Source organism: Podarcis tiliguerta (genome assembly GCF_965153285.1).
Source record: "Podarcis tiliguerta genome assembly, chromosome: 13".
NCBI classification, from domain to species: domain Eukaryota; kingdom Metazoa; phylum Chordata; class Lepidosauria; order Squamata; family Lacertidae; genus Podarcis; species Podarcis tiliguerta.
In genome coordinates, this window is record NC_139546.1 from 51,744,517 (window position 1) to 51,765,888 (window position 21,372).

General features: G+C 53.0%; 2 protein-coding genes across 2 annotated transcripts in view; both read left to right on the top strand.

The window, feature by feature from the left end:
* CD68 (CD68 molecule) overlaps positions 1-21,372 on the top strand; it is a 116,004-nt gene that overhangs the window by 91,620 nt on the left and 3,012 nt on the right. The window lies entirely within an intron of this gene.
* LOC310663202 (C-type natriuretic peptide 3-like) lies at positions 9,138-16,272 on the top strand. The gene is made up of 3 exons (XM_083410896.1): positions 9,138-9,718; positions 9,945-10,231; positions 16,009-16,272. The coding sequence occupies exons 1-2, from the start codon at positions 9,644-9,646 to the stop codon at positions 10,227-10,229; spliced, it is 360 nt and encodes a 119-aa protein (XP_083267022.1). The 5' UTR covers positions 9,138-9,643; the 3' UTR covers positions 10,230-10,231; positions 16,009-16,272.

A 21,372-nucleotide genomic window follows, 5' to 3' on the forward strand; every position in this document is an offset into this window, starting at 1 on the left:
ATTGCGGGGATTCGAACCGCCGACCTTCTGAACGGCAAGTCCTAGGCTCTGTGGTTTAACCCACAGTGCCACCCGCATCCCATATTATTGAATAGGATGTCCCTATGTTGGATGGTATGCGACGAGTGTTGGCAGTATTTTGCTGGATGGACAGCTTCTTCCAAACTGTTGCTTCACGTGTGGCATGAATGACGTTGCTGTCGCTGAGAACAGGGAGGCAATAAGACAAGTGAAGCTGCACTTTGTATCAGGTGAGTTTTGGTGACTGAGCAAGCAAGCTTGGGGGGCAGGATAGAGTGGGCAGCGAGGAGATGTCTAATAAAGCTTTCCAGTAGGGATAGGGGCTGGCACCTCGCTCTCCTGGGTTCTCCAGAATAAAAGCTGATTTGATGAGGATGATTGCGCCACCTTACATGCAAATTGTTTTGCAAAGTACGAGGCAGCAGGTCTCTGCCCCGAGGGACTTGCAATCACTGGCAAGTGGGTCTCTAAGAAGCCCACGTTTCTGTCCCAGCCACTGAGAGGAGGATAAGCTGTAGCTTATTCCAGTGGCGTAGCGTGGGGGGTGTAGGGGGGGGGCCGGCCGCACCGGGCGCAACATTGGGGGGGGCACGCTCGCACTCGCAGCTCTCTGCCCCTACCTGGCTCACTCACTCTCTCTCACTGCAGTGGTGGCTGTGCGAATCCGATCCGAGCCGCCGGGTCGCCGCCCACTGTGGAGGGGAGGGTGCCAGGCGTGCGGTGCGGTGCGGAGAGAGAGCGAGGGACTATCTGGGGGAGGGACAGTGCAGCGGGGGGGCGGGCACAAATTACTTGCCTTGCCCCGGGTGCTGACAACCCACGCTACGCCACTGGCTTATTCTTAACAATTGGCACAGGATGTGTTACTACGGGGTGTTAATGCCTGCAGACCATATATGCCCCCATTTTGGAGAAGATATTTTCCCTAGTGGGAAAAGGAGGTTGCCCCTATATCCCATTTCTCAAGCCCTTTAGGAGTTCGAGGAATCTCAGGACCCAAAATCTCAGGGATGCTTGGGAACGGATGGTGTCACTTTTCCCAGATTAGAAGAAGTAGTTAAAACACGCAGTGGGGATTTTGCTCATAGTATTTGTAGGCCTTGCTTTGTTGCCGCCCTCAGTGCAGCTGCAACTTGCTGAAACCATTAATGCGGAGAATTAATGCCTTTCCCAAAAAACCTGCGAGCCAGTGCCACTTATGACCTCCTCCAGTCAAGAATCATAGAATCATAGAATCATAGAGTTGGAAGAGACCACAAGGGCCATCGAGTCCAACCCCCTGCCAAGCAGGAAACACCATCAGAGCACTCCTGACATATGGTTGTCAAGCCTCTGCTTAAAGACCTCCAAAGAAGGAGACTCCACCACACTCCTTGGCAGCAAATCCCACTGTCGAACAGCTCTTACTGTCAGGAAGTTCTTCCTAATGTTTAGGTGGAATCTTCTTTCTTGTAGTTTGGATCCATTGCTCCGTGTCCGCTTCTCTGGAGCAGCAGAAAACAACCTTTCTCCCTCCTCTATGTGACATAGAAGAACCTCTTCGGTTTGGCCTACACTGAGATCAGAGAATGCAGTTGCAGCGAGGGAGGAATTCAGAAGTTGGGATTTCTGGGCTCAGAGCTGGGGCGTTCTGCAACAGATGAGGGAAGAAAGGGTCAGAACTGCAGGGATTTCTGGGAGGAGAATGGCATGCAGAAGGGGTTGTGGGAGCCAGGAGTTCTGCCTGTCTCCAGCCTTTTACAGGATGCGAGCTTTACTTCACGATCACGGGGCTCTCCGTCTGAGCCAGACACACCCCAAAGCCCGGTGCCCTATTCTACCACCTCTCTCCAAGGCAGGTTGGCAGAGAGTCACACCAGCTGGCATGTGAGCCCCTTGACCTTCTCTTTGGCTGATCGCTTGCGCCTTTTTTTTGTCCCTTCTTACTGTAAAAACCCTTTACGGCTTTCCCCTAAACGCTGCCCGTAAATCAGGTGGTATTTTAGGGAGCCAGGCAGAGTGCCAGGGCAGGGCAAGAATGAGCAGGAATGTGGCATCTTCCATGTCACCCCCCTCCTTGCCCCCGGGATTTCTGGTTTTTAAGCAACCTTTCTTTTCTTTTCTGCCCCCCTCTTCTTTTCTTTGAAGGCCTTTGCACTTGATTCATTGCTGCTCGTCAGAAGATCCGTCACAAACTGTGAGCTTGCCATAGGGATCGGGTTGGCCATTGTGGAAACAGGATGCTGAGCTAGTTCATAAGACTGTGGTGTGATCTAGCAGGTCTCATCATAGGTTCACATGTCAGAACTTAAGAAGAGCCCTGGTGGATCAGGCCCACAGCCCATCTAGTCCAGCATCCTGTTCTCACAGTGGCCAACCGGATGCCCATTATGGGAAAACCTGCAAGCAGGAGCTACACTCTCCCCTCTTGCAGTTTCCAGCAGCTGCTATCGGGAAGCATGGCTGCCTCCAACTGTGGAGGCAGGCTATAGCTATTGATAGCCCTGTCTGCCATGAATTTGTCTAACCCCATGTAATAATAGGTAAACGTGAAGGCAGTAGTGATGTATGGAAGTGAGAGCTGGACCATCAAGAAGGCTGATCGCCGAAGAATGGATGCTTTTGAGTTCTGGCGCTGGAGGAGACTCTTGAGAGTCCCATGGACTGCAAGAAGATCAAACCTCTCCATTCGGAAGGAAATCAGCCCTGAGTGCTCACTGGAAGGACAGATCCTGAAGCTGAGGCTCCAAGACTTTGGCCACCTCATGAGAAGAGAAGACTCCCTGGAAAAGACCCTGATGTTGGGAAAGATGGAGGGCCCAAGGAGAAGGGGACGACGGAGGACGAGATGGTGGGACAGTGTTCTCGAAGCTACCTGCATGAGTTTGACCAAACTGCGGGAGGCAGTGGAAGACAGGAGGGCCTGGTGTGCTCTGGTCCACGAAGAGTCAGACACGACTAAACGACTAAACAACAACAAAGGTAAAGGACCCCTGACAGTTAAGTCCAGTCGCGAACAACTCTGGGGTTGCGGCGCTCATCTCACTTTACTGGCCGAGGAAGCCGACGTTTGTCCGCAGACAGTTTTTCTGGTCATGTGGCAAGCATGACTAAGCCGCTTTGGCGAAACCAGAGTAGAGTGGTACCTCGGGTTACAGACGCTTCTGGTTACAGACTCCGCTAACCCAGAAGTAGTACCTCGGGTTAAGAACTTTGCTTCAGGATGGGAACAGAAATGGCGACACGGCGGCAGCAGGAGGCCCCATTACCTAAAGCGGTACCTCAGGTTAAGAACAGTTTCAGGTTAAGTACGGACCTCCGGAACGAATTAAGTTCTTAACCCGAGGTACCACTGTAGTGCGTGCCCAGCCCCATTACACTCTGCCCGGAGCAGAACCAGGACCCCAAATATTCCTCTCAAGCAGGGTTCAAGTTCAGCCACCACTTACCAAAGGCTGGCCCTTGAACCTCCTTTCAGGGCCAGAATTTGCTCCTGGAAGGAATTTGTGCAGTAGGAATAAACAGAAGTCACAGAAGAAAGGAGAAATCATGTAGGAAGAGCATATGCAAGGGCCTTCTGGTGGTTCCCTCCCTGCAAGAAGCAAAGCTACAGGGAACCAGGCAGAGGGCCTTCTCGGTGGTGGCGCCCGCCCTGTGGAACCCCCCTCCCACCAGATGCCAAGGAAATAAACAACTACCTGACATTTAGAAGACATCTGAAGGCAGCCCTCTTCAGGGAAGCTTTTAATGTGTTACATTTTAAAGTATTTTTAATCTTTGTTGGAAGCCGCCCAGAGTGGCTGGGGAAACCCAGCCAGATGGGCGGGGTACAAATAATAAATTATTATTATTATTATTATTCCTTCTGCCACCTCATCGCCTCCGCAAACGATACCGCTGTGCACAACTGTGTGGCCACAGCCAGCCACACTGCGGCGTGGCGTGACGCGACGCCAGGCACTCGTGTCCAAATATTAACCACAAGCCTGTCGGAGTGATGGAGGTTGCTTTCCCCCCCTCAGCATCGGTGGGTCCCACGAACCCAGACTTCTCTGTCCTCCGTCAGGCAGGAAGGGAAGAAAAATGGGGATGGGGGACAGAGCGATGGGATCAATGAGGCCTTTCACCCCCAAACACCCATTTAAGCAGAAGCATCCTATGACGCCAACCCAGTGAAGCCTGAATGCTTTCGTTGGCAGGGGAACCACCCAGGTCTGGGCCAGGAATGCCCCCTGCTGCCCGCTTCTGCAAGGATGCCCATTCACCGCCACAGAGGTTGTGAAGATGTGGGGGTTAAAGTATTTATTTTTAGCCTTCAAGCAGCCACAGAGGAGCTGGGGGTGGAGGCCGGGGGATGAGTTGTGTCCTTGAGACACCCTTCGGGTGCAGACTACGTCATGCGCAGCCTTTCCTTTGTCTCTCCCCCCTCTCCCCCCCCCCCGGTGTGACTGGAAAGTGCTTGAAATCCCAAAGGACCCAGGAGCCTTGTTCCCAAGCCCCTTCCATGCAAGCCCACCCCCAAGCCCCGCTTGGGACATTAATTTGTGAAATTCACCTGTGGAACTGGCTGCCACAAGATGAGGTCAGGGCCGCTGGTTTGGCCACACCCCAAGCTCCTTCCATGCAAGCCCAACAAGCCCTGCTTGGGATATTAATCTGTGAAATTCACCTGTGGAACTGGCTGCTACAAGACGAGGTCAGGGCCGCTGGCTTGGCCACACCCCAAGCTCCTTCCATGCAAGCCCACCCCCAAGCCCCGCTTGGGATATGAATCTGTGAAATTCACCTGTGGAACTGGCTGCCACTAGACGAGGTCAGGGCCGCTGGCTTGGCCACACCCCGGGAACAGCTTTGACCAGCCGGCTGAATGGAGGGTAGCTGATGGGTCGCAAAGCCTTGGGGAGCTGGGGACTTCCTCCGCAGGGAACATGGTGGACCCTCTTTTAAACAGAGGTTGGGTGGCCATCTGTCAGAGGATTCTTCAACTGCAATTCCTGCATTTCAGGGGGTTGGACTGGATGACCTTTGGAGAGTCTCTGCAATTCCATGATCTCAGAAGGTGGCGTCCTCTCCTTCATTGGAGGTGTTGTAAACGGAAATCTGCCCTTATTCCCTTATGGGGGACACAAGAGCCCTTCTAGAGTCCTTTGTAGGTTCTCCATCGGTCGGAGAAAATAACAGAGGCCAACCAGAGAATATTGAGAAGCAAAGCAGCTCGTAAGCCTGATCTTTATTGTTCTGTTGCAACAGGGTGCCCCCTTCACACGCAGGAGGAGGACCCAGAACAAAGGTGTGCCCGCCCTTATATAGACATTTTAAATTCCCTGCCCTGGAGCGCAAGACCACTCCTCCATACATCATGCACACATCACAGAAGGGGTGTAGCCCAAGACCACCTCCCACAAACATCATACCTACATCACAGAAAAGGCGGTCTACAACAGAAATCCGAGTGCCTTGTTTTTACCCTGTCTACCAGGTTATCTGATAATGCCTTACCTGATTGCCTTTCCTGGTAGTCTGGCCATTCCTTTGAGATGGCGATTCCCCAATTCCTGAGACTATGGGAAGGTTCCCTCACCCCCTCCCTCCTTGCAGAGAAAACATTTGGTCAGTTTGGGAGTCAAAATGGTTTCAGGGCGGTCTTCCTATGCTGTTCCAGACATGTGGTCCACATATCTATGTACGTGCTTGGTTGGTACATTTATGAACATTTATTATATATAAACGACCTTAATTTTTTTATTTCAGAGGTTTTCAAACAGGTTAGGGCGGCCGTCAGTCAGGGATTATTCACAATTGATTCCTCCTCTGCAGGGGGTACCCTCCAACCCCACAGTTCTTCCATTCCGTGGGTCTTCTCCCGCAGAACTGTTGGTGAAATGTGTGAGAGCATGTGGGGCGGCGAGAGGCTGGGGGGGCGCGATGAAGCTGCACCCACAGAATTCCCTCTGGGTGCATGGGGCACGGGTGGCGCTGTGGGTTAAACCACAGAGCCTAGGACTTGCCGGTCAGAAGGTCGGCGGTTCGAATCCCCGCGACGGGGTGAGCTCCCGTTGCTCGGTCCCAACCTAGCAATTCAAAAGCACACCAGTGCAAGTAGATAAATAGGTACCGCTCCGGCGGGAAGGTAAACGGCATTTCCGTGCGCTGCTCTGGTTCGCCAGAAGCGGCTTAGTCCTGCTGGCCACATGCCCTGGAGGCTGTACGCCGGCTCCATCGGCCAGTAAAGCGAGATGAGCGCCGCAACCCCAGAATCGGCCATGACTGGACCTAATGGTCAGGGGTCCCTTTACCTTTACCGTTACATGGGGTGCAAGAGGCCTTTGGCGAGGGTAGTGGCGCTAGCTGTGTCCATGCCTGTCCCTTGCGTGACACCCGTTGCTGGGGCACCCATTTCGTCTCCCTCAGGAATGCCCATCTGCTCAGCTAAGCCCCGATCCTGAAGTGGGGAGGCCCCCTCTTGTGCGGGGCTGAGGGGTGGCGATGTGGGCCCTGCCGCTGCTTTTGCGCTTGACGGCCGGACAAAGCCCCGCGTCCAAGGCAGGCCCTCGGCGCGCCTTAACAAGCATTAAGCCTCCCTTTTTAATTAGCTGCCTGAGCCGCTTAATCCTGGCTGATGCGGGGCCATTAATTAAAAGGCACAATGGTAGGGGAGGGACGAAATTCTCCCCAGTGACGTCCCGGGTGTGCGGGGTCCCGCCTCGACCCTACGGAAAAACCACCACTTCCCCGGCTCATTGAAAACCCCACAGCTGCCGTCTTCGCAGCCTCCACTCTCTCCTTCAGAGTAGAAAGGTTGAGGCTTTCAGGTCTACCTGTAGCTGGTTGAATGTCTGAATCCAGAACACGCTTGCCATCCTGGGGAAAAGAGGCAGGTGGGGTGCTGCAGAATCCTGTCCCGGGCCTGTTGCTGTTCAACAGCTTTATAAACAAACTTGGGTGGAGGAATTGATAAATAATAATAATAATAATTTATTATTTATACCCCGCCCATCCGGTTGAGTCTCCCCAGCCACTCTGGGCGGCTTCCAATCAAGTGTTAAAAACAATACAGCATTAAATATTAAAAACTTCCCTAAACAGGGCTGCCTTCAGATGTCTTTTAAAGAAAAGATAGCTGCTTATTTCCTTCTGAAGGGAGGGTGTTCCACAGGGAGGGTGCCACCACCGAGAAGGCCCTGTGCCAGGTTCCCTGTTCCCTGTTACCTCACTTCTTGCAGTGAGGAAACCGCCAGAAGGCCCTCAGAGCTGGACCTCAGTGTCCGGGCAGAACGATGGGGGTGGAGACGCTCCTTCAGGTCTACTGGGCCTTTGAGGCTGTTTACGGCTTTCAAGGTCAGCACCAACACTTTGAATTGTGCTTGGAAACGTACTGGGAGCCAATGGAGGTCTTTCATGACCGGTGTTATGTGGTCCTGGCGGCCGCCCCCAGTCCCCAGTCTAGCTGCCGCATTCTGAATTAATTGCAGTTTCTGGGTCACCTTCAAAGGTAGCCCCATGTAGAGCGCATTGCAGTAGTCCAAGTGGGAGATAACCAGAGCATGTGCCACTCTGGCCAGACAGTTTGTTATTGAATGATTTTATGTTACAAAAAAAAATTACAATCATACTAACACTAAATATAATTGAGAAATAAAAATTACACACATCAATATTTAGTTTATTTGTTATTTACCATCTTATTTCCTCCCAAACATTCCATGCAAAAACACACATTCCAATGCAAACTAAACAAAATGCAGTGCAAAACAAAATTCCAAAAACACACATTCCATGCAAAAACACATATGTACAGACACACACACACAAAATGATAACAATGAAAGTAAATACCCCCGTTTGATCTCACAAAATATTTTCTTCGGTTTTGACTTCCTGTCAAGTCCCTTCGCATATGTTTTATCTCACAATCGAATGCGCTCAAAACAATAAAAAAACTCTATAAATTTTACAATGCGTTCTTCGACTGCATAGGCCTTTGCAGGGGTTGAACAGTCGCGGAGGAATTCGTGGCCGCCTTTCCGTTTGCGGCTCGTTGCCTGCCCGAAAATCCTGCAAAAATCGCACCTGCTCCTCTCCTCAATTTGCGCCCCCTACAGGGGAAAGACCCCCTACCCAGATCCGCCCCCCCCCCGTCTCCCTTCACCTCCCCACCCTACCTCCTCTCCTCCATCCCAGAATAACTCGAAGGAGGAGAATGACAGGGCCCCTGGGTGACTTTTGCCGGTCTCTGGGGAAACCTCCCTGGAGAGCTGCAAGAATCAGCCCGGCCTTTTCTCAGACCCCTGGGAGGCAGAGGGGAGAGGGTGGTTTCCTAGGCAACCCCAGGTTTCCCCTTGGGATGACGGGTTTCACGGGAAGGGGGGGCTTACGGGATGACGGAGGTGTTGGGAAGAGGCTGGGGTGGGGGGGAGATAAAGCCGTTGGTTGGGGGATGTAGCAAGAACCTCCAGGCCTTCATAAGCCGAACTGTTGGCAGGTTCAGAACAGATGAAAGAAAGCCCTTCCAGCGCATTTTTGAACTGTGGAACTCCCTGCCACAGGATAGTCAAACCCCTAAAGGTAAAGGGACCCCGTGATGGGGTGAGCTTCCGTTACTCGGTCCCAGCTCCTGCCAACCTAGCTGTTCGAAAGCACATCAAAAGTGCAAGTAGATAAATAGGTACTGCTCCGGCGGGAAGGTAAACGGCATTTCCGTGCGCTGCTCTGGTTCGCCAGAAGCGGCTTAGTCCTGCTGGCCACATGACCCGGAAGCTGTACGCCGGCTCCCTCGGTCAATAAAGCGAGATGAGCACCGCACGGAAACACCGTTTACCTTCCCGCCGGAGCGGTACCTATTTATCTACTTGCACTTTGAGGTGCTTTCGAACTGCTAGGTTGGCAGGAGCAGGGACCGAGCAACAGGAGCTCACCCCGTCATTGCGGGGATTCGAACCACCAACCTTCTGATCGGCAAGTCCTAGGCTCTGTGGTTTAGACCACAGCGCCACCCGCGTCCCTGTTATCGGTCTATATTCATTTACAAATATTGTTCGACAATAGTCCTAATACACATTTTTAATTCATTTTGATGTTGTTATCCAATACATTTCTTGTGTTTTCCCGTTATGGGGTTTATTTCCTCTTCTGTGTTTCCAGACAACCCTGTCTCACAGGGGGTTGGGCTGGATGACCTCTGGGGTGCCTTCGACCCTTCCATGATTCTAACCCTCTGCTGCTTCTCTACCCATCCAGGCCGCCTTTCCTTCCTTCCTTCCTTCCTTCCTTCCTTCCTTCCTTCCTTCCCACCAGCCAGCCAGCCCGCCAGCCCCCCCTCCCTGCCCTTTCTCCACCTCCCCCCCTTCCCGTAACTCGTCACCTGGGCAACACATGCCTTTCACTGGGGGACAAAAGCCCCCCTCCAGTCCCCATCCCAGGAAGACACCCCCCTTGTCTCCCTCGGCCTTGCCAGCAGGGGGTGGCCCCTGTTGCCTGGGGAGATGGGGTGGGTGGTCCGAGCACCCCTATAAGAACGGCAGCCAGGGAGACACGCAGGCCAGACGCACCCAAGCCACCCTTCCGCTCGCCCCTGGGGGGTCAAGGCAGCCCACCCGTCCGACATCCCAAAGGAGAAACTTGCTGGCTTGTTTTGGGGGCAAGGATGAAGGTCTTGCCTGCCTGCCTCTTCCTCTTCCTCCTGCCCCTGGCCTCCCAGACCCCTGTCCACTCAACCCAGGTAAGTAGAGGACCCCACTTCTATCTCATATCCCCCCTTCTCTGTTGAGGACCCCACATCTTCGAAAGCATTCCAATGCACCAATTTTTTTGCGGAGATATAAAACAGCACATTGAATTGCTGGTGGGTACGAATTTTGAGAGGGTCCTACTTATGGGGTATGTTTTTTTAGGGGGGCTTTTAGGAAGGGGTTAAATTTCTCCTCTCTGTCTCCCTCCTTTTTCAGTCCTTGCTGGAGATACTTGGGGAAGACTTGGCCGCCTTGCTGTCGGCCAATGAAGGGGACCACCACCACCCGCCGCTCTCCCAGATCCTACGCGGCCAGCGGCCCCCCCACGATGCCCCCGGCCCCCCAACCCCCTCCTCAGGGGAGCGCGCCTTTATCCACTTCCTGAAAGACTTTGTGAGCACCCAGAAGAAGTTCCGGGGGCGAGCCAAGAAGATGGCCCAGCAAGGGTGCTTTGGCATCAAGCTGGACCGGATCGGGACCCTCAGCGGCCTTGGGTGCTAACGGTAAGCCTGGGTGTGGAGTCGCTGAGGAAAGGGGGTGGGGGAGAGGGGATGGGCAGGGTCTGCATCTCAGAAGCCCCCTCTCTCGGCACCTCTAGGTGTTGGACTGGGGGTAACATGCCTACCCAAGTGACTAGTCCCTGTGAGGTTGTCCACCAGATGTCAAAGAGAAAAACAACGACCAGACTTTTAGAAGACATCTGAAGGCAGCTCTGGTTACGGATGCTTTTAATGTTTAATAGACGATTGTATTTTAATATTCTGTTGGAAGCTGCCCAGAGTGGCTGGGGAGACCTAGCCAGATGGGCGGGGTATAAATAATAAATTATTATTATTATCCTGCGCTGATCATATTCAAAGAAGCAGGATATGCTGAGCCTTCCCTGGGAACCCAGGAGGCATTGGAAGAACCGAAGGATCCCTTTTGGGTCGATTCCAAGTTCTCATGGAATCCAGGCACAGAATCATGGAATTGTTGAGTGAGAAGGGAGCCTGAGGGTCATCTAGTCCAACCCACAGCAAAGCTGGAATCCTGCCCATATGAAGCACATTGCTTCCTCCAAATCAGCGGTTCTCAACCCGTGGGGCCTCAGATGTTGTTGGACTACAACTCCCATCATCCCTGAGCTCCGGCCTTGCTAGCTAGAGGTGATGGGAGTTGTAGTCCAACAACATCTGGGGACCCACAGGTTGAGAACCGCTGCTCCAAATAATCCTGGCAACGGTAGTTTTGCCCCTCGCAAGCTACAAGTCCTAGCACCCCTAACAAACTACAGCTCCTAGCATGGTGTAGTGGTTAAGAGCGGTGGACTCGTAATCTGGTGAACCGGGTTTGATTCCCCGCTCCTCCACATGCAGCTGCTGGGTGACCTTGGGCCAGTCACACTTCTCGGAAGTCTCTCAGCCCCACTCACCTCACAGAGTGTTTGTTGTGGGGGAGGAAGGGAAAGGAGAATGTGAGCCGCTTTGAGACTCCTTCGGGTAGTGATAAAGCGGGATATCAAATCCAAACTCTTCTTCTTCCCAGGATTCTTGCATTGGGGAGCGGAATGTGTTTTAGATAAGGTTCTTCTTCTTCTTCTTCTTCTTCTTCTTCTTCTTCTTCTTCTTCATAAGAATTGGCTTTAAGAACCAATCACAACAATAAAAGCACAACATGTAGGCTAATAGTTAGTAGAGAATATATAATAGAATGATGATATCATTCAAATTACAGTGGTACCTCGGGTTAAGTACTTAATTCGTTCCGGAGGTCCGTACTTAACCTGAAGCACCACTTTAGCTAATGGGGCCTCCTGCTGCTGCCGCACGATTTCTGTTCTCATCCTGAAGCAAAGTTCTTAACCCAAGGTACTATTTCTGAGTTAGCGGAGTCTGTAACCTGAAGCGTATGTAACCTGAAGTGTATGTAACCCGAGGTACCACTGTATAGGAATAAGCCAATCCAAGTTCATCTGTACAATGTAACAGAGTGGTGGAGACTGATGAAGACTATTATGAAACAGTGGTGTCATTCTGGAGACACCTGTCCTTTTGAGGTTTTTGAGATGTCTTCCGTTGAAACTTTTGAAAGACTATTGAGAGACTTTACTTTGGAAGCTTTTTTGATGACTTCTGTTGGAACTATTGTAAGACTGCCCTTAGATGTTTTGAACAGACGATTTGACGGTTCTCGCTACCACTCTGTTATGTTGTACATATGAACTTGGATTGCCTTATTCCTAGTAAGTATTGCATTGTTGTGATTAAATATGCTTTAAACAGAATCCTATTGCTGACGATGTCTCTGAACAGCCGACAAACAAAATTATTTGTCTCTGGTAAAGGTAAAGGGACCTTGACCATTAGGTCCAGTTGTGGCCGACTCTGGGGTTGCGGCGCTCATCTCGCTTTATTGGCCGAGGGAGCCAGCGTACAGCTTCCGGGTCATGTGGCCAGCAGGACTAAGCCATTTCTGGCGAACCAGAGCAGCGCATGGAAACACTGTTTACCTTCCCGCCGGAGCGGGACCTACCGTATTTTTCGCTCTATAAGACGCACCAGACCACAAGACGCACCTAGTTTTGGGGGGAGGGAAACAAGAAAAAATATATTCTGAATCTCAGAAGCCAGAACAGCAAGAGGGATTGCTGTGCAGTGAAAGCAGCAATCCCTCTTGCTGTTCTGGCTTCTGGGATAGCTGTGCAGCCTGCATTCACTCCATAAGACGCACACATATTTCCCCTTACTTTTTAGGAGGGAAAAAGTGAGTCTTATAGAGCAAAAAATACGGTATTTATCTACTTGCACTTTGACGTGCTTTCGAACTGCTAGGTTGGCAGGAGCAGGGACCGAGCAACGGGAGCTCACCCCGTCGCGGGGATTCGAACCGCTGACCTTCTGATCGGCAAGCCCCAGGCTCTGTGGTTTAACCCACAGCGTCCCCTTCTTTGTCTCTGAACAGCCGACAAATACCCTTTTCCCACCACATGTCCCCCTCTGGGCTTGAAGGTAAAATTTAGCTACAATCTGTAGACCTTTCGCACCTCCTTCTCCTCCATAAATTTATCAAATGCCCTTTTAACGCCTTGGGAGTTTGAGACTGTGGGCTCCTTACATTAACTGTGTCACATACGAATATGCACGTCCTTTTCGACAACTGTTGCTTGTCCCCATCCAATTCAGGAAGGTGATTCAACAGGATGTGTGTGTAGCAGGTGGCACTCCCTTCACCTGGGACCGCTCCTGCCTTCAGATCTCCCCTCCGCAGTTAGTCTTTGCCTTTAGCTGCAACACAGGGGGTTGGACTGGATGACCCTTGGGGTCCCTTCCAACTCTATGACGCAATAATAATAATAATAATAATAATAATAATAATAATAATAAATTTTATTTATAGCCCGCCCTTCCCAGTTCAAAAACCAGGCTCAGGGCAGCTAACAACAAATTTAAAACACTTAATTATAAAAGCAGCATAAAATACAGTATAAAAACATGAATAACAACAAAATTCAAAAATCAATTTAGGGGAAATAAGCATAAGGGCTAGCTGGCTGGATTGGTCCTCTTTGGGCCAGCGAGGAGACCAGGGGAGAATTAGCTGTGGGGTCTCAGAGCAGGTGATCTTCATAAAAGGGGAGGGGAGGGAAGAGAAGGGAAATGAAAGTTCAGGCTGAATTCAAATTAAAGACCAGGTGGAATAGCTCTGTCTGACAGGCCCTGCGGAAGTAGGTTAAATCCTGCAGGGCCCTGGTCTCCTGGGACAGAGCATTCCACCAGGTCGGAGCCACCACTGAGAAGGCCCTGGTGGAGGATAGTCTGGCTTCCTTAGGGCCCAGGACCTCTAAACTATGGTTATTCATGGACTTTAAGGTCCTCTGTGGGGCAGAACAGGAGAGGCGGTCCTGTAGATACGAGGGAAAAGGCAGAGGGCTGAGGGTTCGGGAACGGAGGCTCAAGTCTCCAAAGGAGATGGACATAGGTGGACAGAACTTTCCAGATGTATGTCAATTTTGGTAAAACTAAAACTTATGACAGCAGCTGTTTTCAGCTCCTTTCCTAGCATAGAATTCGCATTTTTCACAGCTGCTGCACCCTGGATTGACATCTTAAAAGAGCTTTTCACTAGGACTCCCAAGGTCTCGTTCCTGGTTCACCTCCAGTTCAGACCCCAGGAGCCTATATTTGAAATCTGCATCACCTTACTCTCGTTTACATTGGGTTGCACTTGCCAATTCGCTTTCCATTCGCTCGGTTCGGAGCTCTTCGCAATCCCTTTTTCATTTCAGCGACCCTGAACGGCTTGGGATCCTTGGCAAATTTGGCCACCTCACCCCCCAACTCTGGATCGTTCCAGGAATTCTCTGCATAGACCTTGTAGATTTGGCCTTCCGAAACGCCAAAGATTCCTGTGCAGATTTAGCTGTCAGGAAATAAGAGGAGAGGTCCTCTTACTGTGGGACTTGACATCTTTCTGCAGGGCCTGCAAGACGGAGCTGTTCCGCCTGGCCTTTGGTTTGGACTCAGTCTGACCCTTATGTTTCCCTCCCCTTGTGGTCTTGATCTATGGGCTGCTTTTAAAATGAGGCTGCATTTTAAATTGTATTTTAACTCAGTATTTTAAATTGGTTTTTTTCCCTTTCCCCCCTATTAAGTTTTTATTGTAATTTTACAGGTGTTAGCCGCCCTGCACCCAGCTCTGGCCGGGGAGGGCGGGGTATAAATAAAATTTTATTATTATTATTATTATTATTATTATTACAACAAAACCATTTGCTGGTTAAAGAACAGGAAACAGAGTAGGGACAAATAAATACCTGAGAAGAGCCCTGCTGGATCAGGCATGTGATTTAAACGATGGGATTCGCTCCCGCAAGCTGTACTGAGCGCCACCACGTTGGGCAGTTTGTAAAAATTCGACAAATCCATTGAGGAGAAGGCTATCCAGAATGCGGCAGCCAGACTGGTGACTGGGGGTGGCCGCCGAGACCAAATAACACTGGTCCTGAAAGACCTAGACTGGCTCCCAGGACATTTCCGAGCACAATTCAAAGTGTTGGTGCTGACCTTGAAAACCCTAAACGGCCTCAAAGGCCCAGCAGACCTGAAGGAGTGTCTCCACCCCCATCGTTCTGCCCAGACACTGAGGTCCAGCTCCGAGGGCCTTCTGGTGGTTCCCTCCCTGCGAGAAGCCAAGTTATAGGGAAGCAGGCAGAGGGCCTTCTTGGTGGTGGCACCCGCCCTGTGGAACGCCCTCCCATCAGATGTCAAAGAGAACAACAACTATCAGACTTTTAGACGACATCTGAAGGCAGCCCTGTTTAGGGAAGCTTTTAATGTTTAATAGGTTATTGTATTTTAGTGTTCTGTTGGAAGCCGCCCAGAGTGGCTGAGGAAACCCAGCCAGATGGGCGGGGTATGTATAAACAAACAAACAAACAAACAAAGAAACAAACAAATAAAATCATCATCATCATCATCATCATCAATAGCTGCTATATGCCCTTTCCAAGGCTAAAAGCAGCAGACCTGCCGTTAAGTGGCGGAACTCCCTCCCACAGTGGCTTTAAAAGAGGATTGAGCAAATTCTTGGAGGAGAGGGTTGCAGTTGCCTACTGGCCATGCCTTCATGGTCAGAGGCAGAGCAATGGGTAGATTTACAGAGAGGGCTATTGATGGCTGCTAACCATGACATAATGCTTCTGAATACCAGTTGGTGGAAACCAGGGAATATTGGGAAGAGCTGCTCTCGCACTCGGATCCTGCTTGTGGGTTTGGCTTTGGGCCACCTGGTTGGGCACTGCAAGAACCAAGATCCAAAAGCTGACAGAATATACCGAATTAGGCGGTCTATCGGACAAAATAAAGAATAAAGCAAACCAGGAACTTGCTTCAAAATGGGAGGTTTTCAGAGAATATCTGAAATATAAATATAGTAGTTCAAACTCTGTTGCAGCAATCGAGGAACTTCAGTAATAGTTGCAAGGTAGATATATTAAGAAAAAGTTTCATTATGATAAAAGTCTGTATTGGCAATAAGTAATATGAAATCGAATATGGAATAGACGGGAGCTTGGGTCTTTAGTGTGAAGACCAATTTATGTTTTCTTGTTTGTTAAGAAAATTCCGTGCCTATAGTTATCCCTGTGTATAGTTTGGTATTTGTGTTTTCTCTTTTTTTGCTGTATCAATAAAAAAATTTGAAAAAAGAGAGAGAACCAGGATCTTGGCCAAGATGGGCCACGATTGCTTTGACCCAGCCAGCCTCTTCCGATGGCCTCATTCTGTTTCTTCTCTTGCAGATGCCACCCCTGTGACGAAGCCCCCCAGGGGCCGAAGGACTCTGCACAGACAAAAGCACCCGCCGGGTGCTTGCAAATAAATCTCCGTACCTGCCCCCCCCCTCCGGGCGATCTGCCCCGCTTCAGACCAAAAAAGACAAAAGCCCCTCCACTACCCTGACCCCCACGGACTCACTCCAAACACCAAGCGTCTCAACGTGCCATTTGTAACCGATTGGAACCTGTCTTAAATTTTTGCAAAAAAATAAAATTGTTTCTGTTTGACTCTCCCACCCCACCCAACCCAACTTCGCTGCAAAATTCATCTGGGTTTGCGGAACGTCGAGCCGTGCAAAGCGTATTTTCGATTTGGGTAGATAAAAAGGACGCCTCTCTGCGTGTTAAGGAGCACGTTCTCCTTGCCGCTTGGTGAGCCAAGGCAGCTCTGGGATCAGGAGGCAGAGCTAACAAATGTTTTTTGTCCAAGGCAGGCCCGTCAGCACTCACTTTCAGGGCAGGTAACGGAAAATCCTTCTTCAGTTCACCTGCGGAACTCCCTGCCACTGGAGGCAGTGATTGTGTGCTGGTCCCGGGGGTAAGGTACCTTGGGTGTAGCAAAGTCCACACGAAGAGGGGCAAGGTCCGAGGCAGAGTGCCGGGCGGTGAACAGGAACGCTGGAACAGGAGGCTGTGCAGGGAACAGGAACACCGGATGGTCGGGAACAGGAGGCCGAGCAGGGAACAGGAGTACCGGATAGTCACGAGCAGGGATCACGAACGCAGGAAGGTCCGAAGCCAACAACGACGTTGCTCCCGCAACCTGGGGCCGGGCTGACTGGGCTTTTATCCTCTTCTAAGGCCGGGGGCGGTCCCGGCCCCCAGGAGCCCCGCCTCCTCTGGCCTTAAGGCGAGCACTCCTCCTGGGGGCAACCAGTTCCCTTCGCCTCTCTGCTCTAAACCTCTGCAGATCAGGAGAGGCCGAAGGGTTACTGGGCCCTGGAGGAGGCTCACCTGTGGCCACTGAGTCGTCAAGCCTCTCTGGGGCCAGAAGGGCTTCACCTGGGGCCAGCTCCTGATGCACTGCCACAGGTGCAGGCTCTTCAGCATCTAGGCCTGGCCCCAGTTCAGCCGGCCCTGGAGGCGGGGACTCCTGTGCAGGCCGGGATTCCTCTGTTTCATCCTCCGAATCGGAATCCCAGGCCATCACACCATCCCCCCTCCCAGGCCCCCCCCTCAACCGAGGGTCCGGACCCGGCTTGCCGGGGTACGTCGCATGGAACTCTCGGAGGCAGGCAGGTGCGTGGACGTTGGCCGCTGGTTCCCAGGAACGGTCCTCCGGTCCGTACCCCTTCCAGTCAATGAGATACTGCAGCTTCCCCCTGCGGTATCGGGAGTCCAGGATGCGTTCCACCTCGTACTCAGGCTCTCCCCGAACCAACACTGGCTGCGGTCGGGGACGGTTCGGGTGGAACTCGTCGGGTGGGGCCACCGGACTCAAAAGGGACCTGTGGAAGACCGGGTGAACCTTCAGGGTTGCGGGTAACCGGAGACGAAATGCCACAGGAGAGACTTGGTCTACGATAGGGAACGGGCCGGTGAAGCGGGCGTCCAACTTCCGCGAAGGTCGAGAGGGGTGGAGGTGGCGAGTGGAGAGCCAAACCAGGTCACCGACGCGAAGTTCCGGCCCCACCTGGCGGTGGCGGTCGGCCTGGGCCTTGTACGCTTCCTTGGCCTGGTGCAGTTGCTCCACCAAAAGCTGTTGCTGGGACTGGAGCTCTTGAAGCCACTCCGTCACCGCCGGGACTGCGGATGTCGGCAGCACCTCTGGAAACAGCCGTGGATGATAACCATAACTGGCCTGGAACGGGGTCTGCTGGGTGGACGCATTCACCGCGTTATTGTAGGCGAACTCCGCCAATGCCAGGTGGTCGACCCAGTCATCCTGCTGGTAGCTGCAGTAACACCGGAGGTACTGCTCCAGCACCGCGTTCGCCCGTTCCGTCTGGCCATCGGTCTGTGGGTGGTAGGCTGACGAGAGGCAGACCTCCGTCCCGAGGGTCCGGTGTAGTGCTTGCCAGAACCGGGATGTGAACTGAACGCCCCGGTCGGACACCACGCGCTCAGGTAGGCCATGCAGGCGGAAGACATGCTGAAGGTACAGCTGAGCAGTTTCCTTGGCTGTGGGTACAGATGGACAGGGAGCGCAGTGCACCATCTTGGTGAAATGGTCGGAGAAAACCAGAAGGCAGGTACAGCCACGAGACGAGGGTAAGTCCACTACAAAGTCCAACGAAACCGTGTGCCAAGGGTGCGGTGGAACTGGCAATGGCTGAAGTAGGCCGGGGGGTCGCCCGGTAGGTCCCTTGGCGCGCCGGCAGACATCACAACCAGCAACGTAGCGAGCCACGTCAGCCTTCAGGCGGGGCCACCAAAACTCTCGACTGACCAGATGGGTGGTCCGATACCGTCCAAAGTGCCCCGCTGCTGGGGCATCATGGGCCATCCGGAGAACCTCCAGCCGTAGTGGCCCTGGCGGGATGTACAAACGACCGTGGTGCAGCAGAAGGCCCTGATGCAGGACCAGCCCCGGATACTGTGGGCTGGACCCTTCAGCCAGCTCCCGGAGTCGATCCTGGGCCCAAGCGTCGACCCGCTGCTGTTCCCGCACCCGAACCTGCAGTGGCTGCGCCTCCTGGGTGGCCAGGAATGCAGCCGGAGGTAGGATCGTGGTGGGTTCTGCTTGCTGTACCGTGTCTGCGTTGTCGTCAGGTTTCCGGGACAGGGCATCCGCCTTCTGATTCTGAGAGCTAGGGATGTAGCGGATCCGGAACTGGAACCGGGAAAAGAACAACGCCCACCGGATCTGTCTTTGGTTCAGCTTGCGGGTGGTCTGGAGGTACTCCAGGTTCCGGTGGTCGGTTCTCACCTCCACCGGATGTCGTGCCCCCTCAAGATGGTGGCGCCAGACCTCAAAGGCTACCTTGATGGCCAGTAGTTCCCGCTCCCACACAGTATAGTTACGCTCCGCTGGTAGGAGCTGGCGGGAATAGAAGGCACAGGGTAAGAGTGGCGCTTCAGGACCAATCTGTTGAGACAAGACGGCACCGAGAGCCGTACTGGAAGCGTCGGTCTCCACCACAAAGGGTCGAGAGGGGTCAGGATGTTGTAAGATTGGTGCCCTCTGGAAACAGGCCTTCAACCCCTGAAACGCCTCCTCTGCCTCCTTGTCCCAGGAAAACGGCGTCTTTGGGCGCAGTAGCCGGGTCAACGGGGTGGTGCGATGAGCATAATCAGCGATGAAGGTCCGGTAGTAATTGGCGAACCCCAGGAAACGCTGTAGGTCCTTGCGGTTCCGGGGTGCCGCCCATTCTTGAACCGCTGTCACCTTCCCCGGGTCCATTTGCACCCCATCTGGAGAGAGCCGGTGACCAAGGAAGTCCACAGTCCGCTGATGGAACTCGCACTTGCTGAGCTTTGCGTACAAACGGTGCTCACGCAAGCGCTGCAGCACGGTCCGGACATGTCCCTCATGGCGAGCCGGGTCACGGGAGTAAATCAGTATGTCATCCAAATACACCACCACGTACTTGTCTAACAGGTCCTGAAACACGTGGTTGATGTAGCGTTGAAACACAGCAGGCGCGTTGCACAAACCGAAAGGCATAACCAAATATTCGAACTGCCCGTACCGGGTCCCAAACGCTGTCTTCCACTCATCCCCGGCTCGGATCCGAATCAAGTTGTAGGCCCCCCGGAGGTCCAGCTTGGTGAACACCTGTGCCCCTTGCACCCGCTCCAGCAGCTCCGAGATAAGGGGCAAGGGGTACCGGTCTGGGACGGTAATTTTGTTCAGGGCTCGGTAATCATGGCAAGGGCGGAGTTCCCCACATTTCTTCTTAACAAAAAGCACCGGCGCCGCGGTGGGCGAGGTGGAAGGCCTAATGAACCCACGCTCCAGGTTCTTGCGCAAGAAGTCCTGCAAAGCCTCGCGCTCTGGCTCTGTTAGGGAATATAAGCGACTCACTGGTAAAGGCGCTCCGGGTTGGAGGTCTATGCCGCAGTCAAAAGGCCGATGCGGCGGCAGCTGGTCTGCCCCCCGTTCCTCGAACACGTCCTGGTAGTCCTGGTACACGGCTGGGAGCGTGGGTGCTGCCTCCTCTGAGGGCGCGGCCGCCAGCGTTCCGGATTGAGCATGGGAACATGGGTCTGGGAAGTGCACGGTCCGTTTGACCCAGTCAATCTGAACGTTGTGGGCCTCCAGCCAGTCCATCCCGAGCACCAGGGGGAAGCGGGGCATAGAGGCAATGTCCAAAGTTCGCAACTCCCGGTGCTGCTGGAGACACAGGACCAGAGGCTGGGTCTCCTGAGTAACGGCACCTGAACGCAGAAGTCGTCCGTCAATCGCTTCCACCTGGACCGGTACTGGCTTGTTCCGAAGTGGCACCTGATAATGGGCGGCAAAAGCAGCGTCCATATAGGAGCGGGTTGCCCCTGAATCTACCAAAGCATGGGTGAGGATCCAGGGCCCACCTGGAGGGTATAAACGTACCGAAACCATAAGATGTTGCAAGTCCATTGGTGCGGGCCCATTCTGTACGGTTTGGGACCCCCGGTAGCTAGGGCCATCAGCTACTGGGGTTGGCGGTTTCCCTGCGGCTGGCGTTTCTCAGGGCAGGACCGAGCGAAGTGTCCACTTCCGCCACAGTAAAGACAGAGATTTCCATCCCGACGCCGCGCCTTCTCTGCGGGGGAAAGGCGTGGCCGCACTGCCCCGAGCTGCATAGGCTCCTCCGTTAAATCAGTTGTGACCGTGGGGCTGCCGGAAAAAGCTGGTGCCGTGAACTGGAAGTGTCGGCGACCCCGGGCCTGACGACGATCCTCCAACCGGTCGCCTATTTGTAGACTCCGTTGAATGAGAGTGTCCAGCGTGGTGGGGCGTTCCATTGTGGCCAACTGGTCCAGTACCTCGTCCGAAAGCCCTTCGAGATACTGGTCCCGCAGTGCCGAGTCATTCCAGGTCAAGTCCTGTGCCAACAGCCGGAACTCCGTGGTATATGTGGCCACCGTGGACTTGCCCTGTTTCAAATGCCGAATCGCCCGGTTGGCTTGACTCTCTTTCTGGGGGTTGCCGAACGCGGCCTCCAAACGATTGCAAAACCCCGTATAGTCTGCCAGCAAGGGGGAGTCTTGCCTGAGTAGCGGCAACGCCCACTTGGCCGCCTGGTCCTTTAACAAGCTAATCAAAAAGTGCACCTTGGTACGGTCGTCAGGAAAGTTCCGGGCTCGCCCCTGAATATACAGTTTGGCCTGGGCCAGGAACATGGGAAAGCTGGCCGGGGCTCCATCAAATTTCTCAGGCAAAGCCACTGGGTACTTGCCCGGAGC

Excerpts from the sequence above, each read along its gene's own strand:
- LOC310663202 (XM_083410896.1), top strand. The coding sequence starts at position 9,644 with ATGAAGGTCTTGCCTGCCTGCCTCTTCCTCTTCCTCCTGCCCCTGGCC. Across the intron at positions 9,719-9,944 it reads CCCCTGTCCACTCAACCCAG|TCCTTGCTGGAGATACTTGG; the intron begins GTAAGTAGAGGA and ends CTCCTTTTTCAG.